This window comes from Gavia stellata, chromosome 1 (assembly GCF_030936135.1).
Source record: "Gavia stellata isolate bGavSte3 chromosome 1, bGavSte3.hap2, whole genome shotgun sequence".
In the NCBI taxonomy this organism is placed as follows: domain Eukaryota; kingdom Metazoa; phylum Chordata; class Aves; order Gaviiformes; family Gaviidae; genus Gavia; species Gavia stellata.
In genome coordinates this window covers 116406649-116432683 of record NC_082594.1, presented here as the reverse complement: position 1 = coordinate 116432683, position 26035 = coordinate 116406649, and the positions used below count along the sequence as shown (strand labels likewise).

The 26035-nt window shown below is 45.8% G+C and overlaps 2 protein-coding genes across 2 annotated transcripts; both read right to left on the bottom strand.

Annotated features, from left to right (window-relative positions):
* Positions 1–1540: 1540 nt before the first annotated feature.
* Positions 1541–9348, bottom strand: TIMMDC1 (translocase of inner mitochondrial membrane domain containing 1). Its single transcript, XM_059823371.1, has 7 exons — positions 9254–9348; positions 8963–9128; positions 7614–7702; positions 5681–5748; positions 4639–4717; positions 3100–3210; positions 1541–2526 (listed from the first exon to the last, which is right to left on the bottom strand). The coding sequence occupies exons 1-7, from the start codon at positions 9346–9348 to the stop codon at positions 2424–2426; spliced, it is 711 nt and encodes a 236-aa protein (XP_059679354.1). The 3' UTR covers positions 1541–2423.
* A 499-nt stretch (positions 9349–9847) lies between these two features.
* POGLUT1 (protein O-glucosyltransferase 1) lies at positions 9848–25696 on the bottom strand. The gene is made up of 11 exons (XM_059819700.1): positions 25612–25696; positions 25019–25109; positions 22007–22150; positions 21430–21565; positions 18798–18919; positions 17181–17240; positions 16064–16163; positions 15210–15268; positions 12924–13091; positions 12342–12398; positions 9848–11712 (listed from the first exon to the last, which is right to left on the bottom strand). The coding sequence occupies exons 1-11, from the start codon at positions 25694–25696 to the stop codon at positions 11556–11558; spliced, it is 1179 nt and encodes a 392-aa protein (XP_059675683.1). The 3' UTR covers positions 9848–11555.
* Positions 25697–26035: the final 339 nt, after the last annotated feature.

Below are 26035 nucleotides of genomic sequence, written 5' to 3'. Positions count from 1 at the left end.
GGTGCTCCACACTCAGTCTGCAACAGGTCTTCCTTCTCCCTCCCAAAAAGGGAGGTTCCCTGAAAAAGCAAAATCCAGTGTAAGATGTTCTCACTGTATCCCTGCTACTTGTGTTACCTACTCTGAAAGGGGAGGAGTGATAACTTCAGTGTCGTGCTTTTGCTGGAGGCGGAGGGGGAAGGGAGTGGGGGCGTGAAGAATCCCTTACATTTGTATTTAAAAAAATAAGCTCTGAACCAACTCGTCACTCCCTGTTTGGACAATGACTTTAAATGCAAGAAATGAGGAAGTGCAGGGAACTAAATTCAGCAGGAAACGGAGCAAAAAAATGGCCGCTAATCTTGAGTGTAGATGGAAGTCTCTGCTTCCCCTTGCTAATGTGCCGCATAAAGACATCTAGCAGCCCTTCCTTCTTTACATGGAGAGAAAATCCACACAACTACTACACCTTGGCTCTGCCTACCCTCCCATGGAAGAACATCCCTGCATCAATAGTCAGACACAAGAAAATTGGTATTCTTTAGACATCACATCAAATACCACTGAATAAGAATAGGGAAAGACCGAGCAATGACACAGCTGAATGTCATCAGAACTGCTGTACAGGTAAGAGTGTGGGATACTGGGTGGAGATGTAACAGCAAAAAAAGCAGAGGAAAAAAAACAAAAGAAAATAAAAAGATAAAACATCGCTGTGTAACCACAATGGCAAAAATGTGACTCAGAAAGGCCTGCTATTTTGTTTTTTGAGGGGGCAGAGGACAATAACACTACTGTCACCATGCATGCAAAGCTTAAAACAGGAAGGGGCAGAGACATATCTGTCCCTCTGCTTATTCAGACCCTTCACTTATACATAGAAAAGGAAAATCAAAGCTGGTTGATGACAACCCCAAAACACATGTATTTCTTCAATGGAAAACTGAACTACACTGAGGTGTTTAAATAATAAAGTGCTCATTTCAGAAGTCAGAAAACACAACACCTTCTTGGAAGCAAGCTGTGCCAAAAATCTGCTTTGGGTGGGTGGAATATGCTCTGTGGAATTGACTGTTCATATTTCAATCAACAGTAATCAGCTGTAACAGAGAAAAGCATTCAACCAGAACAGACTGACTAACTACTCTTTTCTTGCGGGAAGGAGACCTGGACCCCCTGCCTGGATGTAATTCTCTTTAATAGGAGAAAAAACTCCAACGAAGATAGGGGACCAGAATTCTGACCTTCTGCTTTGAGGGAAATGGTGATGGGCCACCTGGCTCTTCTGGGTACAGACCACTATTACGTTAACTTCAGCCCTACCCATATGTGACAGCTATTGCTTAACAGAGCTGGCACCCCCCTGGCACTCTCCTCGCCTTTGTTACTGTCTGGATAGAGGAATGTCTGACAGCGCCACCAGACTTTATTGCTCACCGGTGGGACCTTAAATGATAGAGCTCTTCTCATGGGATATCACTCAAGTATGTTTCTCTAATGCAAATACTGTACTAATGTAAAGTACATACTGTACTAACATAAAGAGCTTACAGACACAATCACCACTGCTAGATGGCTTTATTGAGTGTCTTGAACCACATTTCACCCAAAGGTAATCCCCTAATTTTCAACCTTTAAATGAAATTAGAGACCTTTTTTTTGTTGTTAAAACTGTCCACAGTACCAATTCTTCCACCATCACCACCAGAAACAAGTCATCCCTTCTGTGGCCCCCGCAGCCACACTTCTATTAAGGAACCCAAAACATGTCTTTTTCAGGGTATTTCCATATCGTTCCCAGCTCCTCCACCCTTCCTCAACATTGACTGCAAAATACCCCAAATACTGTAGGAACCAAGGGTGTTTTTCTGCAAAAAGCCTGGAGAAACCACCGTCAGCAAAACACCATTGGTCCCAGCTAGGCCAAGTCAAGTTGTGGGAGGGGGATGGCGAGAGGCGGAGAACCACTCGCTCTGGTGCTGCCTGTATTGTGCTTCGACAGCAAGTTCTTCAGGCACTGTCTGAAGAGCAGCTTTCACCAGAGCATAATTACCTTTTGGAATCAGGTATCTTTAGCATCCAAACGATTCATAGGCTTCTTTGTCTTGAATATTTCTACATCGATGGTGGTTAGGACATTTTCAGCAGTGAAATGGGTTCTAGACAAGGCTCTGGGGCTGCCCTCACCCCCTGCCAAACCTAGATGACACTTCCTAGTCTGCAGAGTCTGCATTTCCACCTTGTCAGGTGGAACAAGTTTGGCCCTTCCAAGCTCTTGTGCAGTGATATGCATCCACGAACAATGTTTTCAGCAAAATGCTTTTTCACAAGTGCACAGGATATAACTGCATTCCCAGAAGACTTCCATGACCCCTTGACTGAAGACTTTTACAAGCAGAATCAAAATACTTTGTAGCTGCTTACAACAGAGATCTGGGGAAGACTCAGGAGCTCCTAGATTCTCTTGCTCTCTCCGTCTCCAGTCCTCCCCGGGCATTGCTTTCTGTTTGGCCTTCAAAGACTTCAGTCACACTGAGCCTGGATTGCCTAATGAGAGAAGAGAGAGTGCAAAGTGATTTTATGCCTGCATCCTCCTCACAAAGGCATCACTGCAGAATCCCAAGTCTTGAAAAGTTTCTTCTAGAACTGGCACTATTTGTGAGTTTTAGTAAGTCATGCAACCAGTGTCACAGCCTTTTCTCCCCAAAGCCTCCAGCTGCCCTTCTTCTTTCCTCTCTTTAACAGGGATGGAAAGAAGGCAGCAATGAAGGAAAAGCCAGGGCTCTGGCCCCTCTCAAATTTGGTAAAGAAATACTAATGTGCTTGTCCTGCTTGCCTTCTCAGCCACTGCGAAAGTGAAAAACGGATGCAGAGTTACTGGGCAGGGGGGACATGAATTTTGAACAAATTAACTTGTTACAAAACAAGCAGCAACATCTAACACCGGGAAGACTAAATCAGCAGTTCTCAGACCGGTATGTGAAACACACCAAAAACTGACAAGCAGAAGAACCAAGGTTTAGAAAACCTAGTGTGTCATGGTTTCTTTTAAATGGTTGAACCACATGGACCTAGATGTACTTGTAGTCAAAGACTTGAACCGGCGGAGCTGTTCCTTACCACTCTGCTAACTTCTGTTCATACAGCTCCCTGCGCTCACGACTTCTCTTCTCCTGCAAGGTCTCACCGGCAAGCTTCTGCATTACCATTAAGAGGCCCCCTGCAGGGATCCTAGAGGAGGAAGCAGAAAAGTCATGAGTCACCCAGGGGACACACAACAGTAATAACTTACCGGCATCAGTAAAAGGAGCATGCGGGGGCCAGCCACCAGATCAGTGGAGCGTAACGTTCCCCAATACTCACATCACACCACAGACTAAGGTACTCCTATTCGACTGTCAGCCACCAAACACAGTCTTCAGCTGTGACTCACTGTAGCCCCTTTGATAACATATTTTGAATTTACTCATTGACAGGCACACATAGGGCAAAGGGGTGAAAGGATTTAAGGTGCCCAAACAACCCCTGTAGATCACCTAATCCATAATTTAGACAGTCACACCCCTGCTTAGCTTCTGTCCAGCTCTGGAGGTACTTGTGTTTTCATTGGTAAAGCTCCCTAGGCTGCTTCCAGGCATGCCCACAGCTGACACCATCCTGACAGTGCTAAGAAGCACATATAAAGCTCATTCTCTTGTCCAGGCAAGACCCCCAAATTCACTTGTGAGGATATTCACAAGTCAGTACTTTGAGAAGAAATCCCAGTTCTGCTTGAAAAGTCAGACTTCTCCTGAGTTAAGAGGTCGTTGTCCTGATGGACAGAGCCCCTGAGGGACAACCATGGGTTCCTCCGTGGCCCAGGGAGCTTTAGGAGATACAGGACTGCAAGACATACACAAAGAGATGTGCCACCTTACAGCCTTGGGTTGTGCAGCCCAACCATGCAGCTTCTTCCTCAGCATTTCCCAATGGCTGCTGCTCCACATTTTGGCTTTGATGGAGCCTATTTTGTAAAAAAAATAATTTTTACACAGATTCCTAACCTAGGGGCTGGCAGTTCCCAGGGTGCCCTCTTCTTCAAAAGGTATCATCATGACATCCAACACCCCTTGTGCGCTATCTGGATTCTGAGCTGCTACAGGAGCAGTTGCTGATGAAGCTGAGAAGGGAGCCCAGAGCTATGTCTTACACTCCTGCCTTTACCCACAGACAACACAGTTCCTTAAAACAGATGTCCAATGGTTCTGTGCACAACCATTGGGCTCATCAGTGACGATGCCAAGGAAGGGGGACAGGAGACATGTCTATAACCCATCCTCGTAACTTCCTATTTAAGAGCAGTTAGTGCTTCCTCTAATAAGCAAACAGCAGCAATTGAGATATGCTCTATTGAAAGCACTGAGTTCTTATCACTGAGGAAGCAGCAAAACACAAGTCAAGGAAAAAAAGAAGAAAAAAAAAACAGTTTAAAGATTGGAAGAAACTTCATCATCATGAGGTCCCAAGAGAGATACAGAAGATCCCTCAAGGCAAGAGAGGAGGGGAAGCTTCTGTAGCCCCACCTATGATTCAAGGCTTGGTGTGTGATGCCACCATCTATCAAACACCCTTAAAGAGCAGCTCTGTCTCGACCACTCATTGGCAACGGTTGCAACTCACCCAAACGCTGTTCCGAACACGAAGCCGCCTGCCAGTCCCTGCAGGCCCAAGTGCATTCTGAAAAGGGCTCCTGTGAAGGCTAAAAAAACCACAAACCCACTGAAACCACCAACAGCCCCCCACCAGCCATCACATACAGACGGAGGGAGCTGCTTTGCTGCATTTCTCCTCTCCATGAACTGACATCCACTTTTAACAGAGCAGAAACCATGGGCCGTAGCCAGCAGGAGGGACCATCACCATACAGTCACCCCAGTGTGAAAGACAGGCACTTCCACAGCCAGAGCTGAGCTGCTATTGCAATACTTCCCCAGGTCTTTAGCAATGTGGTCCCTGCACTAAAACATTGCTCAAAGCTCCTTCTGCTTCAGGAAAACTCCCCAAGAAATGCTAAGAAGTGAAAGTATCCATGGAAAGTAAAACTGAGCTCTCTCCAGGCTGGAGCATGATCCCTCCTCCCTCTCTTTTTTCTATTCAACAGCAGATAATAATAGTACCTGCCATATAAGCAAAAAAGATCAGTAAAACACATATCTAACCATAAGGGCAAAAAAGCCTGTAAAACTGAACAAGCCAGATCACTTATCCGGAGCCCTATTGCCAAAAGCGGACATGCAAAACTTAGCATGGAAAGGGCAGTTTATAAACAGCGCACTGAACTGTTATAAAAAGCAGAAATAAGAAACACTTTTCCTGCTAAATAGGTGGTTATGAGAGCAGGTTATGCACTAAGTGTTGCCTTTACTCTACACCAGCATTTTTCACCCAAAAAACTCCAGCAAGTATTTTGAAGATGAACTGCTAACCACAAAACTCCCCAATGGTTTCAGAAGTGCATCAATATCTGTTACAAATAAAGGCACACAGCAGTTAAACAATGGAGCAAAGTCACAACGGCAGTCAGTAGAACAGGAAACAAAACCCAGAAGCACAGAAGCTAGAGACCTGCTCAAATCCAAGAGATGCAGATTTCTGCTTATGCTTCTCCGTTCATGACCCTTGCTTATAAAGACAAAAATACAGAAGGTTATAGCAGTCTTACCTCCTGCCGAAGCGAAATTACTGATGGTGATTTCATTGCGGTACACAGACAGGCCAGTGCTCACTGTGCTGCAAAGATACGGCACAGAAGTAGTCAGCAGTTGCCCATGGAAAAAGACAGGTAGCAAAACACAGCCTGAAATAAAGCTGGATTTCGTTAAGCCAACCCTCGGGTTGCCTCTAACTGCCTTGCTGCCCGTCTGTCCAGAGCGCACACACGCCAGCCACAAATGCCTTGATTTCTGTGACTTTACTGCAGGCAGCTGCACAGCCAGAGGCTGTGGAATACCAGGATTCTGGCCCGGATCTGGGATATTCTTTCTTTTTCATCAAAGATTTTTTTTTCCGTTGTATATTCAAGGGTGAAAGGAACTGAGCAATTAAAAGGTCCCATCAGTCAGTCAGTTCTGACATAGCACCTTTACCCCCAGGAGCTGAATCCGTGTGTCAGCAAGATCTTGCCTGTCGCAGACAGTCCCCATCCCGAGAGCGAAGTCACACTCATGACATCAGCAGGGTCACCTACTTTTGCAGTATGAGATTTCCCAGCAGGGTAGGTACACCATCTCCTCCAAAAACATCAGTTAAGCCTCAAAACACTCTATTCTCAGTTCAGCAGCCACATCCTCCCCAGCACTTTAGGGAACCTCCTGCATGACATCTACAAGTCAAAAGCAATCTTCCTCTCCTTCCCAATGCTATAACGTCACCCTAGCCTCTGTACAAGGTAAAACTAAACGCTTTGGTTTTAAACTGCGAAACTCAGAATTCGCACAACTGAGGATGAAATCTTCAACTTGGACTTTACAGAAACGATTAACGCCGAGGGGCAAATATCTTCTCTCAAAGCCTTTTAAAAAGGAGTGGTGAAAAAGGGCAATGATCTTACTGCAGGGAAGACACCTGGTGGAAGACGCGGAGGTTACATGTCAAGCCCAGGAAAATCTGAAGAAATCAAATGCTCCAAGACAGAAAGCAAACAGTACACTAACTAAACCTAAGAACAGATACTAAACCAAAAGGTGCCAGAGAGATCGAGGAAGAAATTCAGAAAGGAAGAAAAATATTAGGGAGATGGAAATATAAAATAATGCTAGCCAATACTGCTGGTATCTTAAAAGCAGAAGGGGAATTTAAACAGAACATACCTGCAGACATACTCAATGCAGGTTTAGAACTACACATAAATTTACCATTTTGAATGTCAGGGAAGAGCTATTCCTAGCTTAAAAGGGCATTATTGGGAAAAGCGTGCTTAGTTTGATGCTACATTGTCAGAAATACACTGACACATCTGGGGGAGAAAATCAGGGAAGTGGAACACTATCTCTGTGTTGGTTGTGTGTGTAGGAAAAATACGAAGGCCTAAAGAGGTACATACAACTGGTAGGTCTGATGTTCAGCGACTGCTTAATAACAAGACCACTGTCTGTAAGCATTTGAGGACAAGAACAAAGAATTGTGAGTAATGCTACTGTATACAAACTAGGTGTAATGAGACATAACAAAAAGAAGAAAAATCAGGGTGGGATAGAAAGCTCTTCCAGAAACAGCCAACACACTGTAACACTCTTCCAGAGAAAAACATAAAAAAAAGAGATGAAGCAAAAGCAGAAAGAAGCCATCAAGTACAGGGAAGAACAGTATTCAAGTCAATAACAGCATGGATCAGATGTAAGGAACAGGGCTTTTCCAGTTTAGTATTTGTCTTGGTTCATTAGAAGATTTGAATTGTGGGATAATTATAAAAGGTAAAATCCTCTTCATGTTCACGCCTTATCAATCATACTCACTGTTAACACAACACTTTGAGCCTCAATCGATCACCAGTAGTCTTTCAAGGAGCTGCGAGCACCGCCAGCACGAGGGGCTCCTTACGACTAGTGCTTAGGCATAAGCCAGCTCTTCTCCCACTACCACCGGGAAACACTTACTTGAATATTGTCACAAAAGCAGCTACTCTCCAGCTCCAGCGCCAGCCGTAGCGGATGAAACTCCTGAGGCCAGCCCGATGCGCAGATTGCTAGGGGGAGAGAGGAGACAGGTTACAGATCACAGCCTTGCTCCCCCTCGCCAGCGCCACCAGCCCGCTGCAATCTGGAGTATTCGTGACGGGTCCTGGGACTGGCATCACCTGGGAATGATACCCTGACCCTTAGGGATCAAGGTGGCCATCTTCAGAGGAAAAGCCACCAACAGGGAAACCAAGAATTAATTCCAGTTTGTAATGCCAACTGGTCTTTCTAATCCCAGTGCTGAAACACATCTGGAGGGACAGGGAGAGCTTTCTGAGCACAGTATGCGAGAGTAGCAGAGAAGAAAGGGGGGGATGAACTAGAAACTAGTTCTCAGTTATTACGAGTTTATAAGTATTAATAAATAATAACCATTAATAAATAATAACCATAAGTAAATAATAACCACCTACTTTAAATGTTAAGAGACCATCAAGCTCTGCAGTTTAGCACTGGCACTTAAAAGTTTGGCAATAAGCAGCTTTTAAAAAGATGTGATAAACAGAAGCTTCATAAAAATTAAAAATATTCCGGTTAATACCACGAAAGAAAGTAAATTCTCTCTTGCAGTGCCTGTGGTGTAAGTGCTTAGCCCAGGCGCAGATACCCACGAGAGTCAGCAGAAGGACAGAGCAAAGCCAGGCACGGACACTTTGCAGGCCGCTATGTCAGGGGCCAAATCTAAATAGTGAACGATGTAAAATTAGGCAGAACTTTAAAGGGGTTTTTTTCCTAACAACCCAGGTAACCAACACTTTAATTGAAGAACAAGCTCCCAATACACCTATAAAATGTCACAAATGTTCTTTGTTGTGAGGGGTAGTGATAAGCTAAAAGAATTTCAAATGGTCTTAAAACAACTGTCATGAATAAGAGGACAACACCAGTTTGACCCTATGGAGTGAAGTCTCTTGCCAAGACACTAAAACCTAAAGGCCAGAAGACTTTTCCAGAGGCGCTGGTTAATGAGCCATGTAACACCCACTCAGAGCTGCGCCTCACGCACCTCACTCGCGCAAGGTCATTCGGTCTCCCCAGGACTCTGGCGTCACCACAAACCGCAGGCTCCAGCGGCAACTTCTGCCACCACCGGCGCCTTTATGAGGCGAGAGGCTCCCCCAGGAGGCCCGCGGACGCCTCGGTCCCCGCACCGGCGGCCCATGCCCAGCGCTCCCCCCCGTGCAACACCCCCCCCCCCCCCCGAGTCTCCCCGCCGTAGCGGGTGGGCTCCGCCGGGCCGGGCCCGTGCAGGGGCGTGGGGCTCCTACCACCGCGTCGGCGCGGTTCTGGAAGAGCTCCCCGTGGCTCCGCTCGATGAAGGCCTTCCGGGCGTGGTAGAAGGCCGGCAGCCCGCCGTACATCCAGCCGACGACTCCCCCGGTGAAGGCCGACTTGAGGATGTTCACCGTTTCCTCCGGGTACCGCTGCCGCTCGCTGCAAGGGAAGGGCAGGGCTGGGCTCTGGGCTCGGGAGGCATAGGGGGCCCGCGGGCAGCGCCGGCGGACGCCCTCAGCGCCCCGCCGCCCGCCCGCCCCGGCCCGGCCCGGCCCGGCCCTCACTCGCGCCGCCAGAGCTCGCTGAGCCGCTCCCAGCCCGTCTGCGGCGGCGGCGCGGGGCGGCCGAACTGCGGCTGAGCGCCGACCCCCTCCGCCATGGCCCTTCGCGGCGGCGGCAGCCCTGGGCGGGCGCGGCAGCGCCCCCTGCCCCCCGGCGGGGCACGGCGCGGCGCGGCGGGGCGGGACCGGGCCGGGCCGCACCGCCCCTCCGGGAGCGCCCGCGGCGGGGGGCGCCGGCTTGCCCGCGGGTAGAGGCGAGGGTCCTGTCCTCTCTGCGAAGAGCAACGCGCCAGGGCTGGTTCGGCAACGCGAAACAGAAGGAATCGGACTGAAAAGGCCCCAGTTCTCAGGGGCGACGGACCAGAAAAAGTTTCCAGCCACCGTGGCCCAGGAGTGGAAGTGGAGACACCCCAAACGTTACCGTGAGAGGGCAAAACCAGAAAGACTGGCTGGGCCGCCTTTGGGGAAACAGCTGGGGGCTATCCAGATCCTTTATTGCGATTCTGGGTAAGCAACGATGCATCCAACAAAACTTCGTTTTCATGTGTTTTATTCCAAAAGCACTTCATTAAAAATGGTTTAAAAATACTACACATAGCTGTTTCAGTTTCTCAAGAGTGCTGTCTCTCCACTGACTAAAAATATGAAACCAGAAAACCCCTTCCACTCTTGCACAGTTCTTTTCCTCAGAAACCAGGCTATGTTAACACCCCCATTTCTTTCCTTTGCAGGCTGGGATAACACAGGCACTGGTCACGTAACCAGCATGCTGCTCCAGCAACTGGCACTTGACAAATAGGTCTGGCAGTTACATCCCTGTACCAGGGCTTGGCAGCGCTGCGAGGCCTCTGTGTGAGCACATACGTCTGTAGGTGCACTTAGCGTTATTGTTCCTTGTACTGTTTTCTTCTTCTCTGATCCAAACTGACTGCAGAGGAGACCATGAGTTGTTGCTGTTGCTGTCATTCCTTCCTATTAATGCTTCCTATGCCTTGAGGCTCCTTTATCATCAAGGACACTCACCTGGGAGGCAGTGGCCCTCCTGGGCTCCCGTGCTGCTGCCTGCAGTCTTCCAGGCATCTGGAAGATGCTGCCTCCTGCCAGGCCTCTCAACTCGGGGGCCAGGGAGCGTTTCGGAAATCGCGCTGCCTCTGAGCTGAGCAGCCTCTAGCGGGCATAAATACAGTGAGCACAAGCAACCTGTGAGCGAGCTCAGAACAAGTAATGTGAGGAGTAGCTGCCACTGTGTGGCTGAAGACATTCCCTCAACCAGACTGAAGGAGATGAGAAAAGGAGTGTAACAGCTGTAGGAAAGAAAAGCAAATACTGAAGTGAGCAGATGTGTTACCAGCCTCAAAAAAAACCCCAAACCTGACAGAAAAACAGCCCTAGAAAGATTACAGAAGGGGATCAGAGCAGAGAATCTGTGAACATCTGGGAAAAAGAAGAGCTGACTAACTGCAAATACTTCCTCTGGGTTCTTAAGGACGTCTGGCCAGCTGACTGGGGAGAGCTTGTTAACAAGGGCTCAGTTCTGCATGGCTGTGCGGGCACCAAGCTCATCTGTCGAGGATGAACCGTCTTTATCTCAGTTGCCAACTGCTTGACTGTCTGCTACCCAGGCTTAGCACTGTGGCAGCATCATCATCACCGGCCGCTCCCCTATGAGGTAGGTAGTTTAACTGTGCAAGGATCATTTGTCCTTTCAGTGGCACATCAAAGCCTCACCATCACCCTCTTTAAAAACCTGATGTAAACATCAGAAAACTAAGCTCTAAGCTATCTAAAAAGCTTACCCCAAATCCCAGTACCTGCTTTTGCCAAAGAACATCTAATATCCCAAGTGCTATCACACAGGTGAGAAAACATTGACCATGCCCCATACAAAAAAGGGGCATGTATCTCCCAGCTGAGTGTAGCTGACAGTCCGTGTACCTTGCTCATGAGTACACAGGACTTAGTAAAAAGTCCAGTAAAATTAACAGAAAGGCTTCTCATTGATTGAATGGGATTTAGGATCATTCTGAGACAGGTAGTAACTAAGCCCCAAATGCTAACAACCCTCTTCCAGAGACAAGCATAATCACCCCATTAAATAGCCATAATCCAACATTCTACTTAACATTCTTCTGGTGACCGTATAACCGGTTCCCACTCTATGGGAGCAATTTCAAAAGTTAGCCTATTGCTGTTCCCTGTAGTTCTAGCGTAAAGGATAAGAAGTCTGAGAGAACAAGAAAGAAGATACACTGATCTTCAGGTTTCCACAGAGATCAGTTTGAGCTGAAGAGAAAAACAGAGAAGTCTACAGTTCTGTTTTCAGCCATTCAGAAGTGATCTCGCTGTAGCTCTTCCTCCTTTTCACTTTGTATGTCAAGGCTTGGGAATATTCAGACAGCAGATGCTCCCAGTAGCAAGAGACATCCTCCATCTGCAAGTGCTCGGTGATGAACTGGCGTCCCCTAGAGACACACAAGGCACAGTCAGAACCAATTTCCAGTTCCCACAAGAGTCTTTGGTTTTGTTTTATATGTGTATCAACTTTCACTCTTCTGTGTTTCAAATGAGAAACAACATGCACTGCTCTGTACCGTCTATTTTAATTTCACACCTTTTACTCATGCTCACAGCTCTGACAGTTGCAGTGCTTTTGTTATCCTCAAGATGGTATTTGTTATCTGGGATAATAAATATCAGATTTCACATATCAGATTCAGCCGGAGCAGCACTGATGCACGCTGCTTCAGAAGCCAGTCGCTGCCAGCCTGGATACGTAATGCTTGTAACGCAGACACAGTTCCCAGGGGTCAACTCACCTCATACTGAGACGAAAGCTCCCAACTTCTGATAGCTTTCAGTGGGGTTCCTGACATGGGTCACATCTGAACCAAAGACCTAAGCATATAATCTTGTTCTCTCGTTCCCCTGTTTGTTACAACTTCTCTAACCCTCCTGCTGTTATTGCGGAGTATCAGCTCTACTGCACCCTATTAATACTAGGCTGTCTTTGATAGGTAACCCCTTCAAAAGCTGCTTAGGAAAATCCTGTGGAAGAAGACTGCCTGATAGCCAGAAAGGACACACAACTTACCTCTCTGAAATTTCTTGTGCTACGGCATCATTTTCCTTTACAAATTGCAACAGCTCCCTAAAATGAAGACCGAAAAAATGCTATGAAATACCTAGCTCAATAGAGAACGTTGTCCCTTAGCTAAATTATTGCGGAGGATGAGACTAAGGATCTACAACTGAGCGAGGGACTGGTGCTGCTCATTTCGGAGCACAGAAGACACCTGCCGTTCTCAGTTGTTCTGCATCAGTTCTGGACGGCATGCTGAAATCTGGGAGCTAACACATTTTTGGCCCAGTGATATGCTCCTCTTTCCCTCATCTGCGCTGCACGGCCCACTTGCAAATTTAAGCGCGTAGTACCCGCTGATTTCAGTGAGGGTGACAGAGCTCCATACACCGGTGAAACTGTACTCTTTAAGTAACATGAGCAAAGGATTCTTTGGGGGCAGTAACAAAGAGAAAAGAACATGACCTCCAAGAGCTTCTGTCTGATGCCTAGGAGTGGAGGCACTTCTTAGTGTAATACAGACCGCTTTCTCAAACACAGCAGTGCTTTCCTGTGGCATGCAATGCTCCACTAAGCACACTTGGGGTCTCACACCTGACATTAGAGAGGTCTGATCGGACTGGGATGTAGTGGACCCAAGGCTTCAGCTGAGGGTAGAAGAACTCCAACCACTCTTCTCCAACGTGAAAGACAAGTGAGCCACACAAGAAGAGGTGTTTCAGCCGGAAACTGGCAGCCACTCCCCGGAAATTAAACAGGTACCTTTAAAAGGAGAAGCAAAGAGACGGACCTGATTACACCTGGCATTTTGTGAGGGAACGCACTAAGAAACTGGGGTCTGAGTTGCAGTCAGCCTTCCCTCACAGATAGCAGCTGGGGGGGGCTCCCTCACACCGAGCCAAGCACCTGTTGCTCAAACAAAGGGAAGACATTTATTTGAAGCTCCTCACAGGAAAGCTGAGCTGAAGTTACGGATGTGCTAGGTGAGTTTCTGCCACTTGTCAAAACTGAGGTTGAAAATCAAGGCATGCTGCTTTACCTCTGATAAAGACGCCTGCCCACAACAAATCAAAAGAGGCCTTACAGACAACTGCCAACAAGGCGTGGAAGGTCACAACATGGACGCTGATCCTGTGACTCTTCACTTCAGAGACTCTGCTACCATGAGGAGCTTTTTCCCAATTCTCTCCTGTCTTGCAGTGAGCTTTTCTGTTCATTGGTCTGCTTTGCCACACCTATCCCAGCTGGTTTTTTGTTTTTATTTTTTCCTTTGGGATCCTGCTTTAATCTGAATCTAATTGTTTCATGTTAACTTGGGAATGCAACCCTAGGAGGTTAAACAGGCTAGGACACAACAGATGGACTTTGCAGATAAAGAATCCACAATCTTGTTTTCAGTATTTTCTGCCAAGTTAGTAAAGTGGACTTGACTGGGGGAGGATTTCTCTTAGCAAACTGTATCTCAGAGGAATGTTTGTTTGCTTACTTGCTTGCTTTTTTTAAACCCACATTTCTCCAATTACATGGAAAGCTGTTTTTCCTGTGGGTAAAACCCCTCAGTACATATAACTAATCTTTGAAGTCAAACATTTTGGGCTGGGGGAAGGGAGTTCTTCCTTTAATTAAGCTATTTTGGGTACGATGGGGATTATATATTATATATATTTGGGGTGAGGTGGGAATTGTAGCTAAACTTAGTTCAGCACTAAGTGACAAGGAGTAAATCTGAAATTATTTTGCATTCTTTGTATTACCTAGGAGCTCAAGGCAGGGATGAGGAGCTCATTGTATTAGGAACTGAACATATACATGTCAAGATGTAACAAGAACAGTGGTGTGGAAGTGAAAAAATGCCTCTGTCCAATTCCATACATGGCTCCCACCATCCGTGACCTCAGCCAAGTCACTGAGGGCTGCTCTCAGACAGCCTGCTATAGCGCCTACACTGAAGGAAGCAGCAAGAAGTTCTTGTTGACCCTACCAGACCCTATACGACACAAGTGTGTGAGAATGTCTCAGCCCATACTGTATGAGGGGCTTAGGAGGCATCAGGAGTTAGAAAGTCTATGTGTAACAGAAGGGAGAAATCTGGGCAACAGTCTAGTGAAATATAAAATGAGACATGACAATCACATTTGCACAAAAACACAGATCCAGCCAAATGACTGAGTTCTTCTAGCAGCAGATTCTAGCTGGTAGAATCGTAACTAGGTAATTTTAAAGCAAAAGGAAAAGCAAAACCTCAGACACACACACTAAGAGTTTATATTTTTACACAGAAACCCACAAGAATATTACACCAAAAACCCCTCCCTAAAGTAGTTAAAAAATAAAAACCTTTGTAAATCAAAACCCCATTCTCTCAAACAACATACAAAGTATGAATCAATACTCTATCTGCTCAACCATATTTCAGGTTCTCTCTTTTACTATATACATCCAGTGGCAACACTTGCCCCAGTATGCACATGAAGACATGATTCTTCAGTTCCTTATGTCTTTGAAGACAGTAATGCTATCGCTGTAGCACTGAAAACATAATTTTTAACACACAGCTTGGTACAGGAATATAATGAAAAACTGATAGGAAGCCTTTTTGATTAAAATAAAATTTTCAATCTGTATGTTTATTAGTGATCTAAGACCTTAACGTTCCCCAAAGCACTTTATTTCTCCTGACCCGACAAGGGGAAAGCTGACACTAAAAGAGGCCACGCTAAGCTCCCAAATTTTCAACTGCCTTAAGTCTGTTCACAAGCTTTCTTGTCTGCACGTAGCTGGTTGTTGGAATTAGACCTTAAAATAAAATGAGACCTTACACCACGCAAGGAAAGAAATAACCCATACCCCTTGAACAGCTTTACTAATCAAAACTCTTACTTATACTTGCAGTGATCAACCAGTGGAATTTCCTTTGCAGGAGGCTTTCCTAAGGTGTCCTTAAAATAAAGAGAATTAAAAAAAAAAAATCAGTAAGCTTTATACGGTGATTTCATATTTGTTTTCCTTCTCAGTTAGAAACAAAACTGAAGTCTCAAAACCCTCCATTCCCACTTCTGAGAAAACCTTCTCTGGTGGGCTTTTATAAGTATTATGAAGAATTCCCAGCCCTTCAAACAAGAAAAAAAGTTCAGTAAATTACACACTGACTGTAAGCAAACGCCAGCACAAACACATTAAATGATAATGTTTAGTTGGCAGCTACAGAATGGAAAACAGCTTGGGACAACAGACTATGTGAAGCCAAGTGTAACCAGATTAGCCAAGACTCTCTGGAGAGAGCTGGACTGTAGACTAAGTATGGAACTAAAAAGTTATCAGCAAGAGTTATCAGAAAGTTATCAACAACGAGACCAAGAAGTGGAGTTGACAGAAAAAGGTTTAAAAAGACTAACAACAACACACAGGCAGCTCGGGGCTAGAAGGGGAAGAGTTGGGTAATTTTGTTGTAATGGGAGAGGAGGGGATTGGCACAGGTTCATTTTCTTACATGCGCTCGTTTCCTTGAACAAAAAGTGTAGATTGAAGAAAAATGTTTGGCCTGCCAAGCTCTGGAGACTCCTTCCTTTCATCCATCAGAGAGATGCAGCCCTCAAGGGATCTACAAGCCTCTCCCACTCTAGAGGATCACCCACAACTCTCCACCAAGATGCATGTCAGTCATCAAAGCCATCTTGGAATGCTACCCTTTCTGGCCTTCACACTCAGGAAACAGACAACACCCACACACCTACCTTCTCAGATTTCCAAGCCTGGTTCTTAGTGTACTCAGCATCAACAAGTTCTGGGTTTTCTCGGGACAGCAGAATGAGGGGATCTCTCTCAGGGCTCGTTCTGCAAAAGAAATGCTATCAGTAACTGCCAATCCACGTGACCCAACACAGCTAACAAACTACAGGACTCAAGACCCTGCCCCTTTATGAGGCTGACCTCCCTATGTGCCCCGAAAACATTATTAAGTGCCTACCATACAGTGTATTTCTGTCCAAGGTTATACTAGCAGAAGAGAATGAGTTATGTGTAACAAAATTATTTGAGGCCATGTTTCTTTCACTTACTAAATACTTAATAGTATTATTTAAGCAATTCCCAGGACAAATCAGCAGAGATGTTGTTTCCTTCAGGCCTTATTCTGATGGGTGCCAAATACTTTAACTCCCTTCTAAGTCAGAGAGGGAGTTAAGAGATGCTAAGCATCTTCAGCACTTGATCCCTCTGACACTAATTTAAAACACTACTGATAAACAAGGTTATGACATCCCTGACACTCACTCCTGAGCCTACCTAGTAAGATATCAAATCCATCCCTATCGGGGATGGAGGAGGAACAAAAAGGAGTACAGGTTAATGCTGTTTTCAAACTGTCACTTGAGAGAGGGCAAAAATAATCTACTCTTATCCCCCATCACTCAGGTAATTTAATGCAAGAATACTTGTTGATTCACTGTCAAGCACTTGCATAGCAAATAAAGTATTCACACTGGCAAGAAGCATGCACATCAATATCAAATCTTTAAATGTGTATCGTGCACCTGCAGTTTCCTTCACAGAACAAAACAAGCTGGTTCCTAGTGTGACAGTTTTACTCATTAAGAAATAAGGTAGCAAATCCATCACAACTTCTGTTTCCAATGTTAGACTTATTATAATAAACTAGTTGCAAATGGCAATTCTTGTGGAGAATCACTAATGGTGAAATGCTGCTGTACAAACTGTCTTGCTTTCCTTACTTTTAAAAAATACATTCTGGGTTACACTTGTTTAGGTCTTGGAGATACAGAAATTTCTGCATACAGACAGCTGTCATGGCATACATTGGTACAATCTCCTGTAACAGGAAAACATGCTCACCTGGATCCTCGGAAATATCCTTTAGAGATTTTTTTCATCCATGGCCATTTTTCTGCAGATCTGAAAATATTGTTTATACATGGCAATAAATGATTTAATATAACCATGAAACAGCGCTCTCATCAGTTTTCACAGCATGATCTCTTTTTATTATTCTTCATTTTTGATGGAAATCTCTTTCTTCATTACAGCAGAAAAAACTCTCAGCCAGGTCCAATGAAACAGGTTTTCCTGTGAATATTGTGTTTAAGGCAACATGATGTAGGCTGCTTTTCAGAATACCTTTCAGTCAAAACAATGAATTACACACAACCCCCTCACCAAACCTTTAAGGGTAATAAGATTTACCTAGAATTTGAATCCACTTTTTGTATTGTTGCTTTATTCTTCTGTACTTCAGTGAATATGGATAGTGCAAAATGACTAGACAGTTTCTAACCACTGTTATTTCCCATTAAAGAAACCCAACCAACCAACAACAACAAAACCACCCCTGCCTAGTGTTTTGCATTTAAAACACAGGGGTTCATTGTTTTCCCAAATAACTTTCATTTTAAATCTAAGCAAGTCCTTCAAAATAGCTGTTCACGTGTTTCATTTCTGCCAGTGCAGTCGCCTGCCTCCCTCTGGGGAAGTCTTCGTTGTACTTTTCTATTGCACCTGGCTTGACATGTAGGTCCTGATCCCCAAACTGATCTGTACAGGCCAAACTTTGCATCTGCTTGTAACCCTGTTGCACAAGTGGGGTTCACTGAGAAAGCAGGGATAAGTAAACGCTTTGGACCTTCATTATATTGTATCACATTGGGCTTCAGCTCTGACTAGTCCCATAGATACTCAGATTGTGAAGAGGGAAGCATTCAACCTTGCATTCTGATGTCAAGTGATTGACATCAAGGTATTTTTTTCTTGTTATGTTTCTGTGTTCACTCACTGTTGCACACTTTGTCACTCTCCATGGGAAACAGCCCCTTATTCTGCTAATAGTCAAAGATCCTGCCAAAAGAAAGACTCCCAATCAGAAACGTCTTCTGTCTTACTCTCAAGCCCAGTAATGATTCTTGATTCTTGGGAATGATTCCAGGTTTCTCTATTGCACAACAATACTGAAGTAAAAGCAGATCTAAAGAAGGCTTTCCTTTACCCTTCCAGAAGCTTATACAAACATCCTGGATCATCCCTGCAGTGAAAAAACTACAGCTCTTAGAGAAGCAGTTGGAAACAAAGGAAAATATTTCCATGTGTCAGGGGAGATTTCTGCAGGCAAAAGATAACTGCTGCTTTATTGACAAACCCTATCCCAGCAAAAATGATAATAATCTGGCCCTGACAGCATGAAGGATATGTACACTTTGTCTTCTGCATTCCTTACTAAAGTGTTGGAAACAGAGAAGCTAATTATAACTTCTAGTTACATCAAAGGTTTCCATGGAGAATTCTTATACAGCAGTTAGGCTGTATGTAGTTAATGAGAAGCAGCAGGACAGACCACAGGCCAACAGACCTATGGTCTTAGACTTCAACGTTGCCCTAATGCTGCTCAGTGCTAGATGGCTTTTACTGTGAGTTTGTCTTCCATTAAACCTCCCCCCACACATAGCCATTTCCAAAACATACCTTCTGAGGTCCTCTCTCATGAGGTCCCAGCGCCCTAAACCTGTTGGGTAAATTGGCCAAACAGCTGGTCCTCCTTCCCAAAATGTCCAGGCAGGATACATGATATCATTGTATTCGGGTGTCTTAAGAAAAAGGAGAGTAATGTAAGAACAAGAGTAATATCTACTTCCGTTTACTGACTGAGCCCACCAGTAATGAACGTCCCTTCTGGGAGTTCTGTCAGCTTTCTCCATTACTGTTCCATAAGCACCTTAAGGTGTTGTTCGGGTTCATATGAAGACAACCCAATATTGAAATGTTTCAATGATTTAAAAAAGGCTATGTCTTGCTGCATGACAACATGGGACTTTCATGTTAGAAAAATAACAAAAGAGACCCATGATATAGCTGATTAGTAAATAGCAGAAGACCTGAGCTCCTCTCACCTTTCATAAACACTTGTGCCTATGTGTAGCTACAACTGTTTTCTACTGATCGTAAGTTAAGAGGCGTTATTATCTCCTTAAGAGATAGAGGCACTTACAGACACTTTGATATTTATGTTTCCAACACTTCAGTTCCTTCCAGCCTTCCTAGAGATCACTTAACAATTCACTGTATCAAATATCCAGGTCATGTAAGAATTTCAGTTCCTTACTCCTATTTGGATGCTTAAATTCCCATTTAATCAGAGGGAAGACCAGCACTTAAGACTAAACCCTTTCATGAAACCAGACTACAGGCCACTTCCTTGCACTAGTAATAAACTTCCTATACAGTTATCCATCTATCTGTCACCTGGAGATACTGGAGAGAGTCCAAGGCCACCAAGGTAGTTAGGAGGTTGGTGCACATGACATATAAACAGGGGCTGAGGAATGGGTTTGTTCATGCATAGGAAGAGGAGACTTGGGGGAATCTAAATGCTGTCTCCTACTACCTAATATGAGAGTTCAGAGAAGATGGAAGCAGACTCTTTTCAGAAGTGCAGAAACAGAATGAGAGGTAACAGGTTTTGATTACAAAAAGGGAAATTCCAATTAGATATTGGGAAACATGTTTTCATTCTGAGGGAGGTCAAACACTGGCTGTGGACACCCTGTCCTCAGGGATGCTCAGAACTGGTCAGGACACAGCCTGGAGCACCCTGATCTAGTTGGTCCTGCTCTGAGCGAGGTGCTGGACTGGGTGACCTCCTGAGGTCCCCCCTCCAACTTAAATGAGTGTGTGCTTCTATGATCTGCTCCTTCTCAGTCTTGCTATAAACAGGCACTGATAACAAAGCATGAGAGCTCCACCACCAGCCCATGGTGGGCCTTCTGAGATGCAGAATAGGACAATCCTGCAACCCCTTATACTTTCAGCCTTAGAATGCATCCTGGACCCTTCCTCATTCCGGCAGTGACTAACGCTGGCTGGTTAAATGTGAGCTGTGCCTGAGTCACTGGGTTTCAGTTAAGGATAGGGCTGAGTTTACAGTTCAGATATTGGACAACGGTGACCAGAGAACTCAGTTTCTTGCGGGGTCCTGCACGTCACCCAGGGGCAGGATGATGAATACGGCTGCAAAGATTAAACTCATGCAACCTGCTCTGCATCAGTTTGAGTTCTGCTGGCTAGAGTTAAGGCTGTGCAATGGTCAAGGGGCAAGATGGCTAGCTTTACTACTACATCTGGCAGCGAACACGGTTCTTGAATGAATGCAGTGCTTGCAAAGCTGTACTGAAATTCTAGAGAGAGTTTTAGGATGGCTGGGGACTAGGCAATAGTTACGGATTGTATTAGGGTTTGGACTGCATGAACTGAAGACCTGGGTAAGACGCTACAAGTCTACAAGAATAGGGGCTGAACTAGCAAGAGCAAATGGTTTATTGCTTTTTTTTGCATCTTATCGTCTGCTGGGCTTCAGCCAAGGACAGGATCACAATCAGGGTTAGGTAGCAAGGGTGCAGGATATGGGCACGTTGGCATACACTAAGGCAAAGCAAGATTAGCTGAAGCTTGAGGTATAATGATATTTTGTTGGAAAGGATGAGACACTATACTACAGTTAGGTTTAACACAGGGAGAGGCAGGAAAACATATGGGAGGACCCTCCAGTCTGAAAACAGAGATTCAGAGAGCGAATGTCTCTGTGTGTGTGCACATGTTTGGAGATGGAAAAGGAATCCAGGGGAAAAGGGTTCACAGGAGACAGCAATATTACAGAAAAGAAGATAAGACACACTTATCTGTGGTAACAAAAAAGAGGATTAAAATATTCATGTTTAGTGAGATTAACTGTGTGACAGCTGACTTGATCAAAAATCCTTAACAATGCTGATAAACTACAGCTACAATTTTAACAGAGGCATTGTAGCAAATGACAGCAATGCTGGCACATATCCCATCCAGCTGTGCATCATTCCACTGTGGCAGAGGTACATTTTTTGACCTGGAAGAGGAGCTAATGAGGGGAAAAACTGTTCTGTCAAATAAATCTGCAAGTCTGTCTGCCAGAAAACTGGAAGCGAAAGGAAACATAAAGAGCAAAAAAGAGCATGCAATTTTGACACACAGAGAATCTGTGGGGAACCATCCTCAAAAATACGTTCCCAAAAGAAAGGAGGACACGCATGTCTCAGAAATGCTCAGCATTTAAAGGTGTGCGCACCTTACTGAAGGAGAAGACTGGGATAATGGGTTTCATCCACTTGGGGACCTGGGGATAGTCTCGCACATTGATCACCATTTCCATGTCAGGGAGACGGTTGATGATCCCCAGAAGGAAGTGCTCAACTCCACTGCATCTGTGGAGAAACGACATATGGCAAAGACCTTTAAGGAGAAGGCAGAATCCTGCAGTCTCTTGCAGGCCTTTCTCTCTGTGCAGGAGCAGAAGAGATGGTGAGCCTGAGCCATACCACGATGCAGGCTGGGAACTGCCTATAGCAGCCTCTAAACCCCAATGCAGTACAGACACCAATGAAGCAACCTGTCCTGTTAAATCTGGCCTGATTTGCAGCTTTCTCTGGAATCCTACAACCAACCAACCCTTTGTACACTGAAGTGCAACAATGACACTTACCTTTCGCTATATTTGAGCCTCGTACGAAGTTTTCTAGGCTCCTGCTCTGATAAGGAATTCAGACCTTTGAAATATCATTGTGCTCAACGACTTTCAACTTGGCAGAGTTGGAAGTACTCCTGTGTCCCAGCTAGGAAGATGAGATACTCTGTAGAGCTCTTACCTTGCAGGGAACAAACAGTCCTGCTCACGGTACAATTTGTTCTTAATGATTTGGTAGTGTGTCCCGAGCTTCCGGCTCACCACATCTGATATTATCTCCTTGGAAATGCCACCTCGAAAAGGAGCCAGGTCCTGCTTCCAGACACTGAAACAAAACAATCAGCCATTATTATATGCAATAGGGAGGATACTGTGCATTAAATTACTGCAGTATACAGAACAGACTTCCAGCTAAAAAAAGCTCCATGTAACTTCCAGGAACTCTGCTACATGTGGCATAATGGAGAATTTAATTTAAGTCACTTGGAACAGCTATTACTCGGAGACTCAAAGGTCCAAGCTTCACTCTTGGACTATCGATGTGCTGTTTGCCCAAACAGAAAGCCCAGCACAGGACTCTGAGGCTAAATCAACATGGACAACTCTAGTTGTCCCAGAAAGCACCTTACATACCCAAGGTCTTTAACCATTTCTGGTTAAAATTATTTGGAAGGGCAAGGAATCTCATTCCCAATTTTTTGCAGGTTATGGGTAAAAGCCTTCAGCTCACTTAACCTTTGAGCTGTGAAGCTTGTGCTCTGGCCCTCCATGAATAATGTGCCACACCAAGACCAAATTCCTCACACGATGTCATGCTATTTAGACATTAAAAAAAGAAGGTAAGAGTCTAGCTGCAAGGAACATCATCACCCAATAACGCTGTGTGCAGTGAAAGCCAGCCCAGGAGAACAGGCCTATGTAGCACGTTATGTGACATCTGCACATCACCAGTGAGCTCCAGGAATGCAGTATGAAAACATAAATGTAACTAATATAAGAAAATACAGAAGAAGGATGCACTTTACATAAATTTAGTCTAAAGATGCTCAGCTCTAACTGCTTGGAGCGTTTAATGAACAGATTAACAGATTGTAACAGCCATGGAGACATCCTCCCCACTTTTTTGGTAGACACTGCATCAATGCCTTAGTTTAATACAACACTGTCGGGTGATCCCACTGTGAGGGTGGTCAAACACGGGCACAGGTTGCCCAGAGAGGCTCCAGAGCCTCTATTCTTCGAGATATTCAAAACCTGACTGGACACAGTCCTGGTAACCCTGCTTGAGCAGAGGTGTTGGACTTAATGATCTCAAGAGGTCCCCTCCAACCTCTGGGATTCTGCTATTTTGCAATCAGGTAGAAAACAGTAAAACTACATAAAGAATTGCCATTGTGCAGATGGGCGGACCGCAGGATAAGCAGTCTGGCAGGGATGCAAATGCAATGAGCTTGAGAACAGGAAGAAAGTTGCAGTGTTACGGTACATCCATGTCACTGTAACCTAAGTGACAACTGAAAGGTAGCACGAAGAAGTTAGGACCTTTAGTTCTTGGCCACTGAGTCACAGAAGACTAGACACAAGTAGAATATATTATATGGGGAAAAGTATTGGCTTTCAGTGTTCTACTGCATATCTACATACCTCCAAATCAGCTATCAAAATGAACCAAGTTTCTCAAGTGTCACACAGTATACGTGCTGTGTTACCTTCCTGGATTCTTTTGTAATGCCTGACACTATAGCAGTGCTCCTTAACAACCCTTAAATGAACTACTGCTTTAGCGAAAACTAGGTTTCAAGACTCACAGCAACCGTAACTTCATGTTACTATCATGTTCTGAAGCAGATTTGGAAGTTGTAAGCACTTGGGAAGGTGTTCTACCCAAAGGTGGGGAGGAGATGGTGGAGTATATGTTTAAAGATCAGATGTCTTTAGGCTGTATCTGAATTGGAACTGAGGAAAAAGACTGGAAGGCTAAACTAGAAGAGACTTTTCCTCATCAATATTTCAAGAGCGATGAAGATCAAAAACTCCAAACAGAGTGTATAGTTGCCCAATATGACTCATCTGACATTAAAAGCCGATATAGCACTCATCTCACCTCCAAAATGAGTGAGCACATCTGGTATTTTTTAAACAGGAGGCTTAAATTTGGGATCTGTGTTTCTGCATTTGGAATCCAACTCCTAAGGACAAAAGACTATTTTGACTCTTCTCTGTATTCCCTCTTCCCCTTTAAATGAAAACATTGCTTAAAGATATCAGAAAAACCCAGTCCTACAGTCCCTAACCACATAACAGTGATGACCTATGCACCTGTAATATTCTCTGCGCTGAAGTCATGCTCTACCAGTGGGAACAGAAGGGAAGTTTGGTTTGGCTATGTCTACACTTGTAGTGCCTACAGTGGTCTTGCATCCACATAGAAGTCTCTAGCTCTCTGCATTAAATCACTGCGGGAAGGTTAGGCAGAGTGCTGGCATTTTGCATAAGGCTCCATAGTTATAAAAAAATAAACAGGACTTGTGTCTTCCTGAATGAGCTCCTCTTGGATCATACTTTGGTCATGTGAAAATCAGGTAGCTAAATACTCACTACCATTCCAATTCTCACAAGCACGGAGCTAAACTCCCTAGAAAGAACACTCCTCCAATTCTCCCCTCCCCTCTTCCACCGGAAGCCCTGTCCAAACACAGGGAGCGAGCGAAGTACAACACACTATCAAACCAAATGAATCTGTGTTCTGTAACAACCTTTCTTAATCCAGCTATTTTAAAATATTTTGCACATACTTGATTTCTTTCACTTTTAAAAGCCCACGAGAAAGACTTTTCAGCAACTGAGAGGGAAGGCAGAAGTGGATTGTTAATGCAGAAATATCACCAACTGTGTGTGGGTTTACTGTGTGATCATATACGAAATGTTGACATAGCGTATGTTGTTCAATCACAGAAGACAACAAGGAAAGTGGCAGGTAGACACACCTTCTACTGGAACTATGGAGGGCAACCTGTTTCACACAGTGCCATTAATAACCCCCCTCTTGCAAGCACCGTGCCCTATGATGGCTGCACACGTGGTACTTTAGAGCCCAAATATTCTGTAGCTAATTCCCATCCATCAGTGCTGGCAAAAGTATTCCCTCTCATGGCCAGAGGCCTGTGCAGTCAAAAGGAAACCAGTCTCTCACCTTTGGTGGCAGCTGCAATTCTCCTTTACACATGGCTTATAGTCTTCCACAGCTTTCTTAATTTGATCGGTTATTGTTTTCCATTTGGTATCTAAAATACACAGGAAGGAAAAGTCAAAGGAATTAATCCATTAAACTACCAGAGCTGAACAGGATTTCTGGTCCAGTTGGCAATAGCAATGCACCACGGTCCCGCAACACACTCCAGTACTGCTCCAGTCTATGCAGCTCAACTAGAGCGTGCCTAAAGCAACGGGGGGGGGGGGGGGGGGGGGGGGGAAGAAGAGCCGTCACGGGCAAGGAGAGGGGCCACCCAGCTGAGGGGGACCGGGGAAGGGGCAGTGGGACGGGCACCCCCGAGCCAGAGGCTCCTCCCGGCTTCCCTTTCAGCCCGGGGGCCGTCACGGGGTGCTGGGGGAGCTGCCCGGCCGGGCGGAGGAGGCGGCGGCGAGACTCCCTCGGCGCCCTCAGAGGACGCGCCGGCTCCCGCCCGGGCCACCGACCCCTCCCCGCCGGCCGCGAAGCCGCGTCCCGCTCCCCCTCAGCAACACCCTCGCACCCGGGCGACGCGAGGGGCCCCGGGCGCCGCTCACCTGCCGGGCCGCCCGCCGCGGCGGGCTCCAGCCGCCACACGGCGGCCGCCGCCAGCGCCCACAGAGCCAGGGCCGCCCGCCCCATGCCGCCGCCGCCAGCGCCGCCCTGCGCATGCGCGACCCGCCGCCGGTGGGCGCGGGTGCGTGTGTGTGGGGGTGATGCCCCAACCAAAGATGGCGGCCCTCGCCGCCAGCCCCGCACAAAGATGGCGGCGCCAGCAGCGGGCGTTACGCCGCGGCGCTTGATGGGAGCCGTAGTTCCCGCGGCGGCTCAGTGGCGGCGCTGTCCCTCCCCGCCTGAGGGCTGCGTGTGGGGGGACCCCCGCGGCGGCCGCGTCGTGACCGCAGGCGGCTTTCGTAGCTTACGGAAATAAAGGCACTGGCGCGGGGGGGCCTACAGTAGATGGGGACTGTGCTGCAAAAA

What these genes read in the sequence shown, in the direction of transcription:
- TIMMDC1 (XM_059823371.1), bottom strand. Translation starts at nt 9,348, where the DNA reads ATGGCGGAGGGGGTCGGCGCTCAGCCGCAGTTCGGCCGCCCCGCGCCG. An exon ending in AGCGAGCTCTGGCGGCGCGA is followed by an intron (nt 9,129 to 9,253) that starts GTGAGGGCCGGG and finishes CTTCCCTTGCAG; the next exon opens with CGAGCGGCAGCGGTACCCGG. An exon ending in GCTTTTGTGACAATATTCAA is followed by an intron (nt 5,749 to 7,613) that starts GTAAGTGTTTCC and finishes GTATCTTTGCAG; the next exon opens with CACAGTGAGCACTGGCCTGT.
- POGLUT1 (XM_059819700.1), bottom strand. Translation starts at nt 25,696, where the DNA reads ATGGGGCGGGCGGCCCTGGCTCTGTGGGCGCTGGCGGCGGCCGCCGTG. An exon ending in CAGTCTTCTCCTTCAGTAAG is followed by an intron (nt 18,920 to 21,429) that starts GTGCGCACACCT and finishes CTTTTTCTTAAG; the next exon opens with ACACCCGAATACAATGATAT. An exon ending in TCAGACCTCTCTAATGTCAG is followed by an intron (nt 12,399 to 12,923) that starts GTGTGAGACCCC and finishes TCTTCATTTTAG; the next exon opens with GGAGCTGTTGCAATTTGTAA.